The sequence below is a fragment of the Globicephala melas genome, chromosome 13, assembly GCF_963455315.2.
Source record: "Globicephala melas chromosome 13, mGloMel1.2, whole genome shotgun sequence".
In the NCBI taxonomy this organism is placed as follows: Eukaryota; Metazoa; Chordata; class Mammalia; order Artiodactyla; family Delphinidae; genus Globicephala; species Globicephala melas.
In genome coordinates this window covers 51,078,943-51,099,180 of record NC_083326.1, presented here as the reverse complement: position 1 = coordinate 51,099,180, position 20,238 = coordinate 51,078,943, and the positions used below count along the sequence as shown (strand labels likewise).

The 20,238-nt window shown below is 38.3% G+C and overlaps 2 protein-coding genes across 3 annotated transcripts in view; one reads left to right on the top strand and one right to left on the bottom strand.

Annotated features, from left to right (window-relative positions):
- Nucleotides 1–5,567: 5,567 nt before the first annotated feature.
- On the top strand, nt 5,568–19,596 carry LOC138842934 (endogenous retrovirus group K member 25 Env polyprotein-like). Its single transcript, XM_070046928.1, has one exon. It carries the CDS (start codon nt 15,222–15,224, stop codon nt 17,754–17,756), a length of 2,535 nt encoding a protein of 844 aa, XP_069903029.1. The 5' UTR covers nt 5,568–15,221; the 3' UTR covers nt 17,757–19,596.
- The window catches only part of ABHD3 (abhydrolase domain containing 3, phospholipase), a 44,675-nt gene continuing 30,448 nt past the window's right edge, over nt 6,012–20,238 (bottom strand). Inside the window, exons 6-9 of one of the 2 annotated variants that reach the window (XM_030842567.2) lie at nt 13,082–13,255; nt 11,046–11,094; nt 10,801–10,966; nt 6,013–7,404 (exon numbers count right to left, since the gene is read on the bottom strand). In XM_030842567.2, the coding sequence (XP_030698427.1) occupies nt 7,226–7,404; nt 10,801–10,966; nt 11,046–11,094; nt 13,082–13,255 (568 nt within the window). In that variant the 3' untranslated portion in view covers nt 6,013–7,225. Of the gene's footprint in view, nt 7,405–10,800; nt 10,967–11,045; nt 11,095–13,081; nt 13,256–20,238 lie in introns of both variants that reach the window. The other variant, XM_030842568.2, reaches the window with a different exon arrangement.

The window sequence follows — 20,238 nt, the reverse complement described above, 5'->3', positions numbered from 1 at the left end:
ATAGGGCACTGTCAATTTGGTTTTCATAGCCAGGTATTACATTTCCATAGCACTTTATTTAATAGTTCACAAAGCATTTTCACCTACATGTTATCTCTTTATAATCCTCATAATACCTCTGTAACATTGATATTACCATCTGCATTTTTTTTAACCATCTGCATTTTATAGATGAAGAAAGCAAACCCTGGACAGGATAAATGATTTCCTTCAGGTCACATGGTGAATTAGTAGCAGAGCCAAGAATCAATCTCAGATGCTCTGAATTCAAGTCCAAATTTCTTTGCCAAGAAATGATCTTTTTTTTAAAATAAATTTATTTTATTTATTTTTGGCTGCACTGGGTCTTCGTTGCTGCGCGTGGGCTTTCTCTAGTGGCGAGCAGGGACTACTCTTCATTGCGGTGCATGGGCTTCTCATTGCGGTGGCTTCTCATTCCAGAGCACGGGCTCTAGGCGCACAGGCTTTGCTGTGGCTTGTGGGCTCTAGAGCGCAGGCTCAGTAGTTGTGGGGCACAGGCCCAGCTGCTCTGCAGCATGTGGGACCAAGAAATGATCTTAAAAATACTAGGAACTATGATTAATGACTATAAAGAGCTCTAGGTAAATATGGAGAATATTAGGCATTTTTACTTTATATATTGATATCTATATATCATCTATAATATCTATTCATACATTCTAGAATATATATTATGAAAACACATACTAGTTTATTCTACATCATATTTTTCAAAGGGTCCCTTTAACTCTGGTAAGAAAACCTAGAGGTTTCAAAGGCCATACTGGAACACTTCCGTATGGCATTAGAAGAAAAAAAACATAATCAGTCCAGGAATTAAGCACTATGCATGCTCCATTTTGAGCCTGGAAAAATAGAGAAAAAAAATCTGAAACTGTCTGCCCATAAGTAGAGTAAAGCAGATAAATGGGATATTTAAAATTTGCAGAAACCAATTAGTAAGTTGACAGTTTAAAAGAGAATAATGCTCTTTTGGGGTTATTCAGATCTGTTAATATGCTGACAGCCTGTCTATTCATATCCAGCTGGTACTGAGTCCTTGGTAATATAATCAACAGCAAACTGGAAATACAGATGGAGTAGATATGATTATTGTACTGCTTGCAAGATTTGGGTACCAGTATCTAACTCCGGGGGAAGACAACCCTTTATAGAAGGCACAAACATACAGTTGTCCTGTAATAAGTTAATACTGAGTCATGGTGTTAAATGACAGTGAAGTCTTTATGATTTGATCCAGGTTATTATCTTTATTTAAAAGAGATATTCAGTGAGGTAAATTAGTCTTGTCAGATTCTTGCCATTTACTTTTTTCAAAGTAATTCCCACATTTAGGTGGTTGAAGGCTAGAGCCAGAAAAAGTATCTCTTAGTTTCAGAATAGGGATAAATAGCACAGGTGAATACTTCACAGCTTGAAAGTGCATATGACAAAAGCGAAGACATCATTTTTTATCATCACAAGGCCTTGAATATATAAATATCTCTTTGCTTAGAAATAAATTTTAAAAGAAAAACAAAATCAGTTACATACCGCAATTTTTATTGCATTAGGTATCAATACTGACAGCAACATTATATCATAGGACAAGAAATACCAGCTTCTACATGTTGGCCTGTTTGTAGAAAAGGTTAGGACCAAAAGACTGTCTTTTAAGTGAGAACCAGAGTTAAAATGGCGTATTTCCTAAGGGTTCTTTATTACCTGACCTTGCATATTGTCCTCATTGACTCCAAATTAAGTTCTGAGAAGCTGAGTGTTTACCTTGTGGCCAGCATTTTGTTAGGTTCAGAGCAACAGTGAGATTTTTTTTTTTTTGATTACCATTACTTCATTTGACACTGAAGTCTGCAGGGGAAACAGATGCTGCTTTAACAGATGTTCTGATTTGGAGTGAGACTGCAAAAACCCTTCCTCTCCCCACTTCTGATTTATATGTAAGATGTACCCTTCCATCAGGGCCTAAGGTTCAAGTATTATTAAGTATTTGGTATCATTAATTAATAATAAACCTAATACGAGGGAGACACTGTGCTGGCCCCAGGGGATAAGATGAAGAGCAAAGAAAATATGTTTCCTGTCCTCACTGTGCTCACAGTCTGCTGGGGGAAAGCAGATAAGTAAAGAAGCTATTACAGGGCTTCCCTGGTGGCGCAGTGGTTGAGAGTCCACCTGCCGATGCAGGGGACGCGGGTTCGTGCCCCGGTCCAGGAGGATCCCACATGCCGCGGAGCAGCTAGGCCCGTGAGCCATGGTCGCTGAGCCTGCGCGTCCGGAGCCTGTGCTCCGCAACGGGAGAGGCCACAACAGTGAGAGGCCACGTACCGCAAAAAAAAAAAAAAAAAAAAAAAAAGAAGCTATTACAACTAAGTGTGACAACTGCCACAGACAATAGTGACTTCTTTCTTTTAACTTCTAATAACTTATAGAATTCCAGTGTTTTTCGAACTACGTTGCAACCCATTAGTGGGTCTCAAAGGTGCGCATTTAATTTTTAAAAAGTAGTAAGAAAATTTGATGCACAAAAGTAGAATAATGCAATGAGTCTCATATACCCATGGCCCAGATTTAAGAATTAACGAGAATTTTTCATTTTCCCACTTTCATTTAAAACAGGAAAATGGTGGGGGGCTTCCCTGGTGGCACAGTGGTTAAGAATCCGCCTGCCAGTTCAGGGGACACGGGTTCGAGCCCTGGTCCGGGAAGATCCCACATGCCGCGGAGCAACTAAGCCCGCATGAGGCAACTACTGAAGCCCGTGCGCCTAGAGCCCGTGCTCGGCAACAAGGGAAGCCACCACAACGAAGAGTAGCCCTGGCTCACTGCAACTAGAGAAAGCCCGCATGCAGCAACCCAACGCAGCCAAAAATAAATAAATAAATTTATTTTAAAATAAATAAATAAATATAAAAAAGGAAAATGGGATAGTTGAAAATTAAACTAGACCAGACTAGAACAGGATGGGCTACAAAATATGAGAGTATATTGCACTACGAATACTGCGCAGAGTAAGAGTAAAGACTGTTCTATAAAACTCAGCAGCAGAGTCCATTAACAATGCCCTGGAAATAAAAGTAGAAGCTGGGTAATAAAGTCTAACCTTTTTTTGTTTCTTTTCCTTTGCACTTAGTTTCACTTGCTGGGTGCAGAGGCCTCGCCTCTAGAGGCCTCTGCACCCAGCCCTTCAGAACAGGGTCCTCCTGCGAAGTGGTTGTGCCGATTCCTCACCTCAGCAGGCTACGTGCAGAGGTGCTGCGTGCGCACCGCAATCCAAGACAGCGGTGCCCAGCCGTGTGCAGGGGTGCTGCGCCCGGCACTGCAATCTGGAGCGTGAGCAGCACGGCTGCGCTGGCCCCAGGAGAACTCCACCCCCTCCCCGCTGACCAGATACCTACAAAGCCGCCCGGCCGACGGGTATGGGGGAGAGTGGGTGCTCTAGGGTGGTAGCCTGTGTCTCTCGGTTCTTTGATCAAAGACTAAAACTTTTCTTTGCTCCTGAAGCCAACTGAACCAAACTCGGTCTTTGTTTTTTTTGTTTTTTTAATTTTTGAATTTTATTTTATTTTTTATACAGCAGGTTCTTATTAGTTGTCTGTTTTATACATATTAGTGTATACATATCAATCCCAATCTCCCAATTCACCCCCCCTCCCCCGCCGCTTTCCCCCCTTGGTGGCCATATGTTTGTTCTCTCCATTTGTGTCTCTATTTCTGCTGTTGGCTCACAAGAGACCATGCAGAAGGTCCCTTGTTAGGGACCGACTGGGTAGGGTCTGTAACAAAACGTATGTGTTTGCACTAGGTTCAAGATATAAAAAAATGTATAGGGCACTGTCAAAAAGGAAAGAAGGAAAAGAAAGCTATTGTATCCATTTGTATCCCTATTTCGAAAACAATGCTCTGTGAGGCTTTGAATAAATGTTTATAATGATAATAACCTAGAGAAACTGAGGAGACAGTTTTAGAAAAAATTCCAGGATATACTTAAAATTAACTTTTCAAATCAGGGAACCGGCTTGCAAGGTAGTATTTTCATTCTTATACAAACCACTATTATTCAGCTAATCTTGACTAAGGACCTGCTTTGTTCCGGGCAATATGCTAAGTGCTTGGGATGTAGAAATAATTAAAACACAGCCCTTCTTTCTCAGAGCTTATTAGTGTGTGGAGGAACTGCTGGGAAGAATAGTTTACCCTCCACATCAACACATGAAAATGCTCATTTCATTGTAACTAACACACACACTATCGCATGCATGTACAGCTATATTTTATTTTTGTTTATACTAATGAGATCCTATATATATATGAATAAATTGTTTTTCATTAAATAACCTATCAGAAATATCTTTATAAATCAGTACATAAAGGGCTACCTCATTATTTTTGGTGGCTCTATCATGTGAATGTGTCATAATTTATCCATTCCCCTACTAAATAAGTTGTCATCCTGAATGTCCAAAGCTGCAACAAACCTATATCTTTACACACCCTTGCTAGATTTCCTATAGGATAGATTCTTCAAAATGGAATTGCTAAATATGGTTGCTCTTGTATTTTAACTGTCAAAATTTTTTGCCTTCCAAAAAATAATTGCTAGTTTACATACCCACCAACAATTTGAGTAACTATTTCCCCACACTATCACCAACATTGTATATTACTAATCCTGTATGTTATTAAACTCACAATTTGATGGTCACAAATATCTTTGTTTTCAAATTTTGCATTTCCTAAATTACTAGTGAAATTGTTCACCTTTTTATAAACTTGCTATTATTCTATGAGTCTCTTGTATATCCTTTGACCATTTTTTAATCAGATATTTCATTACCAATTTTTAGGGGTTCTTTAGCTATTTGATATATTAGCCTTTTATATATTGCAAATATCAATATTTTTTCTGTCATTTGTATTTTAATGTTGGTTATGGTAATTTTGTAGAACTGAAGTTCTTTTTTAATCTTTACATGAATATATCTGTCACTTTTGTTCTTTACGGCTTCTCATTTTTATATTTTGCTTAAGAAGGACTTCTCCGTTCTAAAATTATGAAAATAACTTCCCATATTTTCATTAGTACTTTTATGAATTTAAAAAGTGCTTATCTCATTAATCTAGCTGGAAATAATTTTTGTGTGTAGAGGGAGGTCAGGGGCTACCTACCCAAATCTGACAATGGCCAATGGGTAGACAGACTTCCTGACATCATTTGTTTAAAATCTTCACGATAACTCTGAAAGGCAGGATCAGCCCCACCCAAACCATGCCAACTGAAAGTTATTATCACTGTTGAATCAGAATATATGCTGAATGGGCAAAAAATCACTGGCATTATCAGTGCTATTGTTCTAGACACAGTTACATGGGAGTCTTCAAGTACACAATCAGGAACTCTCCAAAAGATGGCATTTTTAGTAAACAATTTTGTGTTAATATGCTTTTATTACATGGTTCTCTTAATGTGATACCTGGACAAAAATATACATATTTTATAAATCGTGGAAATAGTAAAAAAAAAAAAAAAAAAAAAAGGAGGGAAAAGATGGCGAGGGACTTCCCTGGTGGTGCAGTGGTTAAGAATCTGCCTGCCAATTTAGGGTACATGGGTTTGAGCCCCGGTCTGGGAAGATCCCACATGCCATGGAGCAGCTAAGCCTGTGCGCTACAACTACTGAGCCTGCTCTCTAGAGCCCGCGAGCCACAACTACTGAAGCCCTGGCGCCTACAGCCCATGCTCTGCAACAAGAGAAGCCACCGCAATGAGAAGCCCGTGCACCGCAATGAAGAGTAGCCCCCGCTCACTGTAACTAGAGAAAGCCCGCACAGCAATGAAGACCCAACACAGCCATAAATAAATAAGTAAATAAATAAATAATAAAAATTAAAAAAAAAAAGATGTTGAATGGTATAGAAGATAACACTATTGCCTGGATAGCCCAACAACCACTACCAATCCCCTCCCCCTTGCTTGCCTCCACTACAATTGGAAAAGTCTACATACTTGATTTGCCAGCCTCCCAGTCAACTAGGGTGACCATGTGACACAGGTCTGGCCAATAGATATAAGTGCAAGTCTTCTGAGAAAGCTTTCACTTTCCCAAAAAGGCAGATGTGTCTGGCCCCACTCCTTCTGCCTTTTTCTTCTCTGAATACAAATGTGATGTCTGAGCTGCAGCAGCCATCCTGTGTCTAGGAGATAACTGGCTACCCTGCCTGCTAGGGATGTGGCAACAGAAAGAGCCTGCATCTTTGATGACACTGATAAATGACAAACACCTACATCTGGAGACTGCTTACATGGAGACTTCTTGTGATGCAAGATAATTAAATATTGTTATTCCTAAATCACTGTTAGATGGGTTTCCTGTAGCTGAAAGTATTTTTAATTGGTACCAACGGTGGGAGCCCAATATTCTGGAAACTGAAACAATACAGTTTTAATATTTCTTACTAATGCATTTATGAAATCACAAATTACTCTAGGGATTACTTTTTTGTGGATAAAATCTCACAAAGAAACAATTTAAAATGGTAGAATTTAATATAATGATATATAAGTATGCACATACACTATTTAAAAAATAAGCATGTGAACTATAATCATTATAAAACATAAGTCAGCCTTAATTTAATATTATTAGAGTAAAAGAACATGTATAGAAGTCTAACATTTGTTGCATTTGCCTTTTAAGGTTAAAATACGTAAAAGATTTAGCACATTGTATTTTATCTTATTTCAGTTTTCATGTTACCATCATTAGGTATAAATACCCTTATGAATGTGCCAACTTATAACTTACATTCAAATAAATAAAGTCAAGTCCTATTACAATTATTAAAGTACCATAAATCACCTAAAATAAATTATCTAAAATAATACTAGCCCAAATTAAAACCCTGAGGAATTAAAATCTTTTTACACAATAGTTTTGGTTAAGTGCAGTTCCATGTTTGTACTACTTTATTTAAGGTCATACTTGGTAAGGCATAGTAAAAATAAAATCTACATAAGTTACAGTCTAAATCTATATTTTATTTCTTGCTACAAAGTTGTTTTGTTACTCCAAAAAGTAGTTTTTGCATGTCATTCTGGACCTCTTCACCACCTGCTGGCTAATTTGCTTTATATACAGTAATTAAGATTTGTGCAGTAAGCTGAGCTGCCTTTATACGGTGGTTTAGGCAAAATGCACCTGAAGAACTACATGCCAGAGAGTTCATGTCCGTGTTCAACCATGGCCTGCACAAACTGCTTGAAGACTCGATCCATGTAAGTGGACTGTCTTGGCCAGATTCCCTCCAGAAAACCAATATGGCCTCCATAAGAAGTAAGGACCAAAGCAACATTAGGGTTTTGCTTAGCAGTTTCTATTGGAATAGCTTGACAAAAAATAGGCGGGGGGAGGATAAGAGAAGGGAAGGAGAGAGAAAAATATATAATTATTAACAGTTTTTGTTAGGAAAAGTATGTGCCTTTATCATTTCCAATCATTATAAATCAAAACATCATTAAACAAATAAATATTCATAATGAGTGTGGCTAATGGAATAAGTCTGACTAATTTGTATCAACCACCTATATTCTTATAACAGTTCATGTTCACAGTTATATACTGGACCATCAATTTTGGAAGAATCAATCGAGTAATCAATCACAACACAAAAGTATAGGCCCAGTCTTGTTTTGAGAAATTAAATAATTCAAGAAATGGTGAATACTTACATTATGTTATAAGATTTCCACTTAGGTACTACACCAAGAAAAAAACCCAAACTAATTTTATCACCTTTGTGAGAGTTATACATTCATTATGTATGACTTTGGTTAACTTTACATGAAGTTAGATTCCTGAGGCCAATTGGTGGCTGTATTAAGGATACAAAATTATACATATGATTTTTAAAAACATATAGATAGCAAAAAAGAATGGCATATAATACTCTCAAGTGGTAACAGTGTTTATCTTTGGGTGGTAAAACACTGGTGATTATTTTATTTTATTTATTTTTTTCCTTCTCTGAATTTCTGTTTATAGGCAGGAGAAAGAAAAACTTTATTTTGAAAATATAATTGCTGTATTTAAATAATCCTCCAGTAAGGACAGTCTCTTCAAATGCTCTACAAAATTATGCTGAGTAAAAACTTTAAAGGACATGAGTTAAAGTTGTTTTATTTTTATTTTCCCCTCAGGCTTAGAGTTCAAACAGTGAAACCTTTTGATTTAAGATCTATAATGGATCACGACTTGGCATGAGAAGTGTTTTGATTTCAGATACTGCTAAATCTTACATCCCTAATCCCTAATTAAGATAACATGGTTGATCCAGTAATTAGACCTTCGTATCTTGGGTAGAGTCTTAGGGGTAAATGAGTTCATTAAAGGTAAGATCTCCCTACCCTTCCAATGAAGGAAAGGAAGCTGACACACTATAGGACAACTGAGACCCTTTGAAGATAGAGCTGCTGAGGGCCCCAAACTGCATGTTTAGATGATCTAAATTGGACCTCTCAGGGAATTCCCTGGCCATCCAGTGGTTAGGACTCCGTGCTTTCACTGCCGAGGGCTGGGAAACTAAGATCCCACAAGCTGCAGGGCGCAGCAAAAAGAAAAATAAATTGGACCTCTCACTCCATTCCTTGAAGAATAAACCTAGAGAACCTAAATCAAGGCCTAGGAAGTCAAGTCCTTGTCCTAAATGGGTCCTGAACTCACATCCTTATCTAGCTACACCTAAAACAGAACATCTATCTTGGGATCAGGTGTTAGAACTTAAGGGGCAGGTGAAATGACTGATACTATTTATGTTTTTCCTTTTTCACCTTACACTAAGGGCTTAGATTACGAGTGCTTCATTTGTCTCTAATGGAATTATTAAGAGCCCCAATTTCACACTCTGGATACAGTCAGGAATTTCTAACACACTGATAGTTTACAGTCATATCAGAAAAACGAAAGGCTGGGCCATTCGAGTCATGTGAAAGATGCTGGCTGCCTGTGCTCTCAGAATGCAGACAACTGTCTACTACTTTAATGTGGCAAGATGATTTTAAGGGCTGGGAAAGAATAAGAAATAGTGAGCTTAAACTTCAACCAAGTGGGTCAAGACAAGTTAAATGCTGGGAAATTTTTGTTGGTGGAAGAAGGGTCCATGAAATATAAAAATAGAGAAATACTGAACTTCCTTAATCCAATGAAAATAGGCTAAACAATCTCCATGTAATTCGACTGATTATTAAAGTTCACAGTTAAGGGAATTCCCTGGCTGTCCAGTGGTTAGGACTCCGTGCTCTCACTGCTGAGGGCCCGGGTTCAATCCCTGGTGGGGGAACTAAAATCCCACAAGGCTGCACGCAGAGGCCAAAAAAAAAAAAGTTCACAGTTTAATTTTTTGATTTGTGGTCAAAGACCAAAAGTTCCAGTCATCTAAAATTACCTGTGATTTAATCATAAATCACACATTAAAATGATATCCCCTAAAAGACGGTAAGTGACTTTTTTAAAACATACTTTGGGGATTTTCTGAAATTTTTGCAATACGTACGTGCTGTGTTTGTACTCAAAATAATTTTTTAAAATGAAGTACTTGGGGAAAATGTTTTAAAAGTATTTAAGGGAGAAATAAGGAAAAAAGTTTTATAAAAAGCTTTATGAAATTTCATTAGAAAAAAATTAGAGGTCAAGTCTACTTATCCTTAAGATAGTATGATCACTTCTAGGCGTCTTATATTGCTTTAATGTATGAACACATCCACATATATCTTTGTTACAAAATTCCGTATTTCTTGAATTAAGAGAACAAGGAAGTTAATTTGGGCATAATTTTCTTTTATATAGTATCCGGGGGAAAACAGACACTTTCCCTTCAAATATGACCTTATAGTCCGAATGTGCTACATTCATTGAGTTATCCAAGGACATCATATTAATAAAGTCTCAAGCTCTCTTCTAGGTTAAAAGGGGGAAAAAACTCCAAAGCCTTCTGTATAAGAACCTCAGGAATAAGGGACTTCCCTGGCAGTCCAGTGGTTAAGACTCCGTTCTTCCCCCCTCCTAGGGGACATGGGTTCAATCCCTGGTCAGGGAACTAAGATCCCACAAGCTGCGTGGCCAAAAATAAATAAATAAAAATAAAAACAGTAGAAGTTACTCTTAAAAAAAAAAAAAACCTCAGGAAGAAAAGGCAAGTGATGACAATGTACTCTTGAGGCAAAGATACTGTAAACATAGTCTGTCCAAAGAACAGTTATTTTATAAGAAGGAAAAGTTGTAAAAATGAGAACAAACAAAATATTGAGTCATAATTTGTTCTGAGGCTCTCACAGTAGACTAGATAAGGGTCTATGAAGACGTTTAAAGTGATCTGAGACATTTAGATACTAAATTATGAGTATCAAGGTTTTTTTTCTGTTTATCACAGTAGAAAACATTATATGACTGACGTTTCTTATTACTGTATTTTCCTAAAAAAAAAATATATATATATATATATATATATTTCTTTTGGTTTTTGGTTTTTGTTTGCGGTACGCGGGCCTCTCACTGCTGTGGCCTCTCCCGTCGCGGAGCACAGGCTCCGGACACGCAGGCTCAGCAGCCATGGCTCACGGGCCCAGCCGCTCCGCGGCATGTGGGATCTTCCCGGACCGGGGCACGAACCCGTGTCCCCTGCATCAGCAGGCGGACTCTCAACCACTGCGCCACCAGGGAAGCCCTTCCTAAAATATTTTAAAACAGTTAATTCATGTCAAAATGTATACAAAAATGTTAAGTTTACCATGACTGGGTGAAAAAACATCATCCACAGAATTCAGACACAACACTGGAATCCCTACTGATTTCAGTCTACGATTTGGACTGGCATCAGTATAATAATCGTCAATTGTTCGGTAGCCAAACATGACTGAAGTGAATCGCTTATCAAATTCTCTTATGGATTTAGCCTGAAAAACAAAAACCGATTATATTTATTCTTGGAATCAAAAAAGGAAATAAACATATTACATAAAGTTTCTCTCCTACCTTCATGACATGATCCATGTCAATTTGTTTTACAAACATATGCCGGTGCCTGGAAAAAAAGAATTTCAAAAGTAAAAAATTAAGGTCATTCCCATCTCAAACATACCTAAAATACATAATGATAAGTAACTTAGAACAGGGAATAAAGTTGTTACTCAATAAATATTTACTTAATTAGACATGGCAGGAATACATTGATATTTGTCCTGAAGACTTTTTGTAAAGTTTATTTTTTATTGAATGATTCTTTAAATTCTATAGTGCTTTACAATTTTCAAAAGTTTCACATACATGATTTTATTATATTATATCCTCTTTTAAAAAATCCCCTACCTCTATATTGCCCCTCCCCCACTTCCTTCTCCCCGCTGGTAACCACTAGTTCGTTCTCTGTGAGTCTGCTTCTTTTTTGTTCCATTCACTAGTTTGTTGTAATTTTTAGATTCTACACGTAAGTGATATCATACAGTATTTGAAGTACATGAAGACATTTTCTAAAAGTACTTTTTCTTAATTGAGGAAGAAGGAACCAGTAATAATAAACAAAATAACAATAATAAATGAAAGTGTTGTTTCATAACAAATTGTACCTACACACCAATGCTATTAAGCCAATTTGGCCAAAAAGGCCTCACTTAAGCCAGAAGCTTTCAACTGGGTAAATCAACTGAAGATTTATCTTATTTTTTAAATTGCTATATTGAAAATTAGAATTTATATTTTTGTATACTTAAAAAAATTTTTTTTATTGGAGTATAATTGCTTTACAATGTTAGTTTCTGCTGTATACCAAGGTGAATCAGCTATATGTATACATATATCCTCTCCCTCTTGGACCTCCCTCCCACGGCCCCCCATCCCACCCATCTAGGTTGTATACTTATTTTTAAATGTTGGTTATTTTTCTTGTATAACCTATATTTTAATTCAAATCATTCTCTTCCTTTTTCTTGCTACTGTCCCCCATTTCAGTGACCATGAATAAAAATACGATTCTGTAGTATTTTTAGCAGTATTTTATAGTCAACATCTGTAATGCAACAAATAGGTTAAGTTTTTTTTTAATAAAGTACTTTTTAATTAAGGAATGTATATTGTTCTTTCTTTCTTTTTTTTTTTTTTTTTAATTTTTGGCCATGCCACATGGCTTGCGGGATCTCAGTTCCCCGACCAGGGATTGAACCTGGGCCACGGCAGTGAAAGCCTAGAATCCTAACCACTAGGCCACCAGAGAACTCCCCAAAATAGGTTAAGTTTAATGCAGTGTCTAATGTCAACTTTCGGGGTAACTATGGTTTTCAGTTAAGTTATGCGCAATTAACTGTACTTTTTAGTTAGAGTTTATATTTAAATGTCAATTCACTTAAAAATGCATGGTAACAGTTATCAAAAAATAAACAGAAACATCCCATGTTCTTTGTTGCCACACTGTTTAACTGTTAGAAGATACCTAAACAATTTCAGAAAAACTAATGCAAAGATAATATTTTGGTAATGTTAAGAACTGTAGGGGCTGAGAATATCCATATTTTAGAAGCATTCTCCTAAGCCACTAAAACATACTATGTTCATAACACATGCTTAGAAATCATATTATTCGTCTCTAAAAACACTTAATACATTACTTACTACCTAGGGGAGAATTAGGTACTAATAAGATTAGCAACAAGTAGAAAATCCAGGGAAATAGCCCATAATGTTATTCAACACATTTGAGTCTAATGTTTTTATTCTTTTAGAATAATTTAGAACAGTGATGAAATGGTGATCTTCCAAGTGGGGCACAGAGCCTAGAGGTTGTACAAGGTAATCCACTGGGGTACAGAAAGAAAACAGAGCTTTTATCTGTATTTTTAGCTTATACTTAAAATCTTTTTATTTTTGTATATATTGACAATAGAATATTTTGGTGCAGTAGTAAATGCATATAATGCAAACATAAATATACATATTTTAGCAGTGTTATGCTTGAAAACATTTTACTGTGGCACGTAATCCAAAGAGTTTGCAGACATCAGGTGTTAAAGATGACTCACTTATTAATGGAAGACTGGAGGCAAGTTGTCAAGTAGTAATTAAAAAGCAGCCAGTTCAGTGGTTTCTCCAATGACTCCGAGCAAGCAAAAGTATTCCAACCAACTGAAAAAGTTGCAGCTGCCTTCAAAGGAGTTTTTGGCCCCATTTTGCCAAGGTAATTTAAAAGCAGCATTCTAAAATGAGGAAAGACAGAAAACTCAAGTGATGAATTTGTTGTCTCTCTCAAGACATCCCATTTCTAATTGTGGACTTTAACTATGGAGAAGAAAAATATAAACCAGTGTCCAAGTCCTTTATCTTGGAAAACCATGCAAGTATCTCTATTCTTTCCTTACATTCACCTATTTATTTGTCGGGAGCCACATAGGAAGTGCCTTTGAGTCTCAGCACGGACGAGACCCTTAGTGCCAAGCAAAGCTGGTGCTGTCAGGTATAAATATGGAGAGGCAAAGTTCTCCTCTGCAAAGCTGATGCTGTTGGACATAAAAATGGAAAAGCAAAGCTCTCGTTTGCAAAGCTTCTTGAACACAGGGTTTTCTATACTCCCCCTACCCTGTTGTTCCATGAAGAGCAGCTCCCTCCTGGTGGCTGGTGCCGTGTAATTGGTCTCTCTTGCCCAGTGCTGTAAGCTGGGCCCTCTCTGGAGGAGAAACCTGGGTTCCCGAAGACATGTGATCAGAGCCGGGGCCCCGCCAGTTGGCGAGGGAATCCCAGGGCAGGTGCTGGGCGTGGAGGCCACGGGGGCATAGGCTACCAAGGTGACAGAGAACTGACCTTCTCTGGGGGCGCTGCACCTCGCTCACTCGCACACCTCACATCTCCCTGCTTGGCCCCGGAGGATGGCTGGTTAGCCAGAGACGGGTAAGATTCCTCAGGGAAGGAACAACCTAAGACAGGCACAGTCGCAGAGGGGCCATCAGGAGAGAACTTGGGGGCCAACAGAGGTGGGGCACAGACCCTCACCCCCCCAACTTGTCCCCATGGCTGCTTCGCTTCCCACGCCCAGCTCAGATGGGAACCCAGGTAGCAGATAAGAGACCTGGCCAATGGCAACTGCTCTCCCGCCGCAGCAGGGCTTTGTTTCCCATTTTCTCCGTGGACCACAGCTTTCCTCTGTGTGGAAGCAAAGCTTTGCTCTGTGTGATTCCCCTTGTTTTCCCCTGCCTTTGCCTAAGGTGATTTTTATAGGATTGCTATTGGTGTTGGGAAAAATGTATAGTTTTATTGCAGGGGTTTAGGAAAGACCCCAATTTAGGGTAAAAATCAAGAGAAGGATTATAGCTACTTTGGCTCCTTTAATGATTATATTTGTTGGGGAAATACAATGGTAGGAACATTTTTGCAGCAGCTTTGTACTTTAAAAGAAAAATTGCAAGAGTTATGGCCTCCCAGTGGAGTTATAAACATGCTGGGAAATACCTGGGTATGGTGGCAAGGTTTTATGCAACAGTGGGTTTAATCAATGAGTTCATGGTACAATGTCCGTTTCCATGGCCTTCTAGAAGTATAAAAAATAATGTACATTGTTTGGATTATAATGATAGGGTTAGAAAATCTGTGGATGAAATGTTATATTTTTGCTTTTAATTGTTAATAGAATTATTTGCTTAAGTTTATAGCTTGATTGAGCAGAATGTGCAGGTACAAGAACACCTTAATCTTTTGAGAAGAATGAAGAAACTGTAAACAGAGTTCCTGACGTAGATGTGACCAACATGGACCTAACCTGTTTTGAGAGACTCTGGACGATGGGAAAATTACCTAACCTGTTTTAATCAATCTGCTGATGTAAATTACCTTTGTTTTGTGGCCTATGTGGGGGAGTTTTTGGTGTGGGAATGAGGATGTTGAATTTGAAAATGAGATCACTTTATAGTATAAATGCTTTGAAATCACGAAGAATAAATTTGTCAGAGCCTTGCATCCTTTGAGGTGTCTTGTGCTCTGTCCACGCCGACTCCGTCTCCCCTTTGGGTGAAACCTGTTCAGCTGGGGCTGGTCCCCGGCAAGTGGCGCCCGCACAGGGACCTAAAGGGGTAAGTATTATTTTTTTATCGGACGGATAGGAGTCTCACCGTAGGGTGCTGCAGACCCCCAGTTAGGAATACTGGTTAGGAAGGTGAGTAAGGCGGTGTCAAGATGGGACACGCTGAGTCCAAAGAGAGGCTCTTATTTATTGATATAGTTAAACATATGATAAATGGAAGAGGAATTAAGGTAACTAATAAGCAACTAACTCAGTTTTTTCAGTTCGTACAGGAACAATGCCCATGGTTTCCAGAACAGGGAACAGTTAATATAGAAACCTGGCAAAAGGTGGGGCAAACTTTGCAAGTATATTATAGTCATTTTGGACCTGAGAAGGTTCCAGTAGATACTTTTACTTTATGGAACCTTATTAGAGAGAGCATTGCTCCCTTGCCTGAAGGTCAAAAGAACCCATATAAATATCCTACAGAAGTAATGGATGAATGTACTCCGTTACTTTCCTCAAAAACATTAAAAGATACTAAGGTTTTGGCTGCAACTTTAAAAGACTGCAACCTTGATGACAAGGACTCAGAGGAAGAAAATGAGTCACCTACTGATAATAAGTTTAATTTGTTAAAGAACCCTCCTTTTGATGATGAATTGCCTCCTGCAGATCAGGATGATTTAGATGCTGCTGCATATGATTATGAAAGAAGAAAATATGAACCCCATGGTGCTTTTTCTATGCAAGAAACTAAGAAAAATAGGCCTAAATTACAGGATATGCGCCCTTTGGGTCGTTTACCGACCGCCCCACCGGCACCTCTAAGTTCTTCAGTTCCCCCTTTAAAAAGGTCAGGGCATTCAATTTTAAATGTTGGGGGCCTACCGCCTCCACCACCTTTTAAGGCCAAGGGCCCACCACCTCCACCACCTTTTAATAATAATCAAGGCAAAAATAAAAGGCATAGGAGAATAAACGATGAGGATGATGACTATGCTTTTGCAGCCTGTTTTCCAGTTATTTTTGAGGATGGTTTTGATGATGATGATGTATATTGGGATCCCTTGCCTCTAAAACTTTTAAAAGAACTTAAAAAGGCCTGGACTGCTAATTTTTTTGTGGCTATGCTTAGCTTACTTTCCGTTCAGGTAAGTGCCAATGGTACGTATTGGGCTTATTTTCCAGATCCTCCTATTTTACATACATGTACCTGGAAAGATTTTAATATTCCAGTAACTTCCTCATTTCCTGAACTGACCGATGGCATTCGAGGAGTACAGGGTTATAAACAATTTGTAATTAATTTTAATTATTCATTTACAGGTCAGACTGATTTTCCTCCAATATGCTTTTTTCTTGATTCAGGGTCAATAGGAGGTAATCAAACAAAAAATGGGTGTTTGTCAGTAGTTGATGCAGGATTTTTGACAGACTCCCCTAAAAGGCCTAAAAAGCCAACAGGAAAAGATAAAATCACAAGATATTTATGGTCATTGTTAGGGAAGGTTATAGGACAAAACCAAGTTTTTGTTAATAAATCTTTGGCTAAAGTTGTTCATCCTCCTAAATATGATGATTGTGATGAGATTATAGGGGAAGCTACAAATGAATGGATTTGGATAGATATTAAAACTGGATATCCTTCATGGATATATTGCATGTATAATAAAGAGAATAAAATATCCATTCCTGGAACTAAATATTATATTTCAGATTGGAGTAGTAATTTTCCTGAAGGAGATTATAGAACATATTTACAGAAAGGTTTGTTATACCCATGGAATGATTCCTATATTCCCCGTCCATTGAAGGTAAATAGATGGAATAGTCATGGATGGGTGGCTCCTATTTATATTTTTGTTTATGAAAATAAAACCTATTATCAATCTCAGTTATGGAGATTACCCTTAACCACTCGTAAAATAATGTTAATTAGAGCTACTACCCATGCGGAAGAATATTATGTTCAAACCTGTGTGACATCTCCATATTCCTTATTGCTTTCCAATGATAGTGAAAAGTTGCAGATTATGCAGTATAATATGAGGTTTTATATTACCTGTCAGCAATGCATACTGACCACTTGTATTGTTCCTGAAATGAATGTGTCAACCATAATGGTGTTAAAAAGACCAGCTTATATTATGCTGCCAGTAGCGCTTAATGAATCTTGGTATACAGATATAGGGGCGGAAATTATAAGACAGGTTGGAGAGCTCATACGGCCGAAAAGATTTGTGGCTACTTTGATTTTGGGAATTTCCGCCTTGATAGGAATACTGAGTTCTTTTACTGTTGCAACATATACTTTAGTAAAAGAAGTACAAACAGCACAATATGCTAATGATTTATCAAAAAATATATCCTTGGCTTTAGCGACTCAGGAAATAATAGATAGAAAGTTAGAAGCTAAAGTTGATGCCCTTGAGGAAGCAGTTTTACATATTGGTCAAGAACTTACTGCTTTAAAAATTTGCCTATCTTTAACGTGTCATAAAAAATATTCTTGGATATGTGTTACTCCCTTAAAAGTAAATTATTCTGAATATTCTTGGGAACAAATTCAAATGCATATTTTAAATGTATGGAATTTTAGTGATATGGGAATTGATTTGGAACATTTACATAAACAAATTTATGATATTGCAGCCTCTCAATATGATATGAATCCCTCTAAAGCTGCTGCAGAATTTTTATAAAATTTATAAAATTATTTTAAGGATAATTCCTTTATGCATATATTAATAAATTATGGGGCTGCCGGAGTGGTTATAATTTTGCTTCTTATTTTTTTTCCAGTTATTATCCGATTAATTCAAGCTGCCCTTCAAAGTGTATATAAAACCAAAGTGGAATTGCATACTGCCCTTTTAAAAAATAAAAAAGGGGGAGATGTCGGGAGCCACATAGGAAGTGCCTTTGAGTCTCAGCACGGACGAGACCCTTAGTGCCAAGCAAAGCTGGTGCTGTCAGGTATAAATATGGAGAGGCAAAGTTCTCCTCTGCAAAGCTGATGCTGTTGGACATAAAAATGGAAAAGCAAAGCTCTCGTTTGCAAAGCTTCTTGAACACAGGGTTTTCTATACTCCCCCTACCCTGTTGTTCCATGAAGAGCAGCTCCCTCCTGGTGGCTGGTGCCGTGTAATTGGTCTCTCTTGCCCAGTGCTGTAAGCTGGGCCCTCTCTGGAGGAGAAACCTGGGTTCCCGAAGACATGTGATCAGAGCCGGGGCCCCGCCAGTTGGCGAGGGAATCCCAGGGCAGGTGCTGGGCGTGGAGGCCACGGGGGCATAGGCTACCAAGGTGACAGAGAACTGACCTTCTCTGGGGGCGCTGCACCTCGCTCACTCGCACACCTCACATCTCCCTGCTTGGCCCCGGAGGATGGCTGGTTAGCCAGAGACGGGTAAGATTCCTCAGGGAAGGAACAACCTAAGACAGGCACAGTCGCAGAGGGGCCATCAGGAGAGAACTTGGGGGCCAACAGAGGTGGGGCACAGACCCTCACCCCCCCAACTTGTCCCCATGGCTGCTTCGCTTCCCACGCCCAGCTCAGATGGGAACCCAGGTAGCAGATAAGAGACCTGGCCAATGGCAACTGCTCTCCCGCCGCAGCAGGGCTTTGTTTCCCATTTTCTCTGTGGACCACAGCTTTCCTCTGTGTGGAAGCAAAGCTTTGCTCTGTGTGATTCCCCTTGTTTTCCCCTGCCTTTGCCTAAGGTGATTTTTATAGGATTGCTATTGGTGTTGGGAAAAATGTATAGTTTTATTGCAGGGGTTTAGGAAAGACCCCAATTTAGGGTAAAAATCAAGAGAAGGATTATAGCTACTTTGGCTCCTTTAATGATTATATTTGTTGGGGAAATACAATGGTAGGAACATTTTTGCAGCAGCTTTGTACTTTAAAAGAAAAATTGCAAGAGTTATGGCCTCCCAGTGGAGTTATAAACATGCTGGGAAATACCTGGGTATGGTGGCAAGGTTTTATGCAACAGTGGGTTTAATCAATGAGTTCATGGTACAATGTCCGTTTCCATGGCCTTCTAGAAGTATAAAAAATAATGTACATTGTTTGGATTATAATGATAGGGTTAGAAAATCTGTGGATGAAATGTTATATTTTTGCTTTTAATTGTTAATAGAATTATTTGCTTAAGTTTATAGCTTGATTGAGCAGAATGTGCAGGTACAAGAACACCTTAATCTTTTGAGAAGAATGAAGAAACTGTAAACAGAGTTCCTGACGTAGATGTGACCAACATGGACCTAACCTGTTTTGAGAGACTCTGGGCGATGGGAAAATTACCTAACCTGTTTTAATCAATCTGCTGATGTAAATTACCTTTGTTTTGTGGCCTATGTGGGGGAGTTTTTGGTGTGGGAATGAGGATGTTGAATTTGAAAATGAGATCACTTTATAGTATAAATGCTTTGAAATCACGAAGAATAAATTTGTCAGAGCCTTGCATCCTTTGAGGTGTCTTGTGCTCTGTCCACGCCGACTCCGTCTCCCCTTTGGGTGAAACCTGTTCAGCTGGGGCTGGTCCCCGGCATTTATTTATCTTGCAGTCAGCTATATTCAGAATGTGACAAAGCATACAGTTATTACTTACATGTGTACCTTTCTATGAAGTAAAACATAAGAAAAAGCCACTGTAAGAGTGGTTTTTCTTTTTGTTGTTTTCAAAATGATATTGGGGATTTATTAAAAATTTGCAATTCCCTGGGCCCCAGCCTCCAGTTGAGTGTTTAATTTAATACGTGGGGGTGTTTCAGGCAAACTTTTTCTATAGAGGATCACGAAGTAAATGTTTTGGGCTTTGGTGGCCCTACAATCTCAGTTGCAACTACCTTGTGATTATAATTTGAAAGCAACCATAGACAATACGTGAATAAATGGATATGGCCATGTTTCAGTAAAACATTAGATGTGGATATTGAAATTGAAATTTCATATACTTTTCACATGTCATGAAATAGTTTTGATTTTTCCAACCATTAAAAAAATATAATAACCACTCTTAGCTCTTGCACTGTACAAAAACAGACAGCTGGCCAGATTTGGCCTCCAGGCTGTGGTTTGCCAAGGCTTGGCATAGATGAAAGATCACAGAAGGAGTGGTTTTCAAATATGGCTGCATGTTGGAATCACCTGTGGAGTTTTTAAAACTATTATCGACGTC

Coding starts and splice junctions, on each gene's coding strand:
- LOC138842934 (XM_070046928.1), top strand. CDS start 15,222: ATGGGACACGCTGAGTCCAAAGAGAGGCTCTTATTTATTGATATAGTT.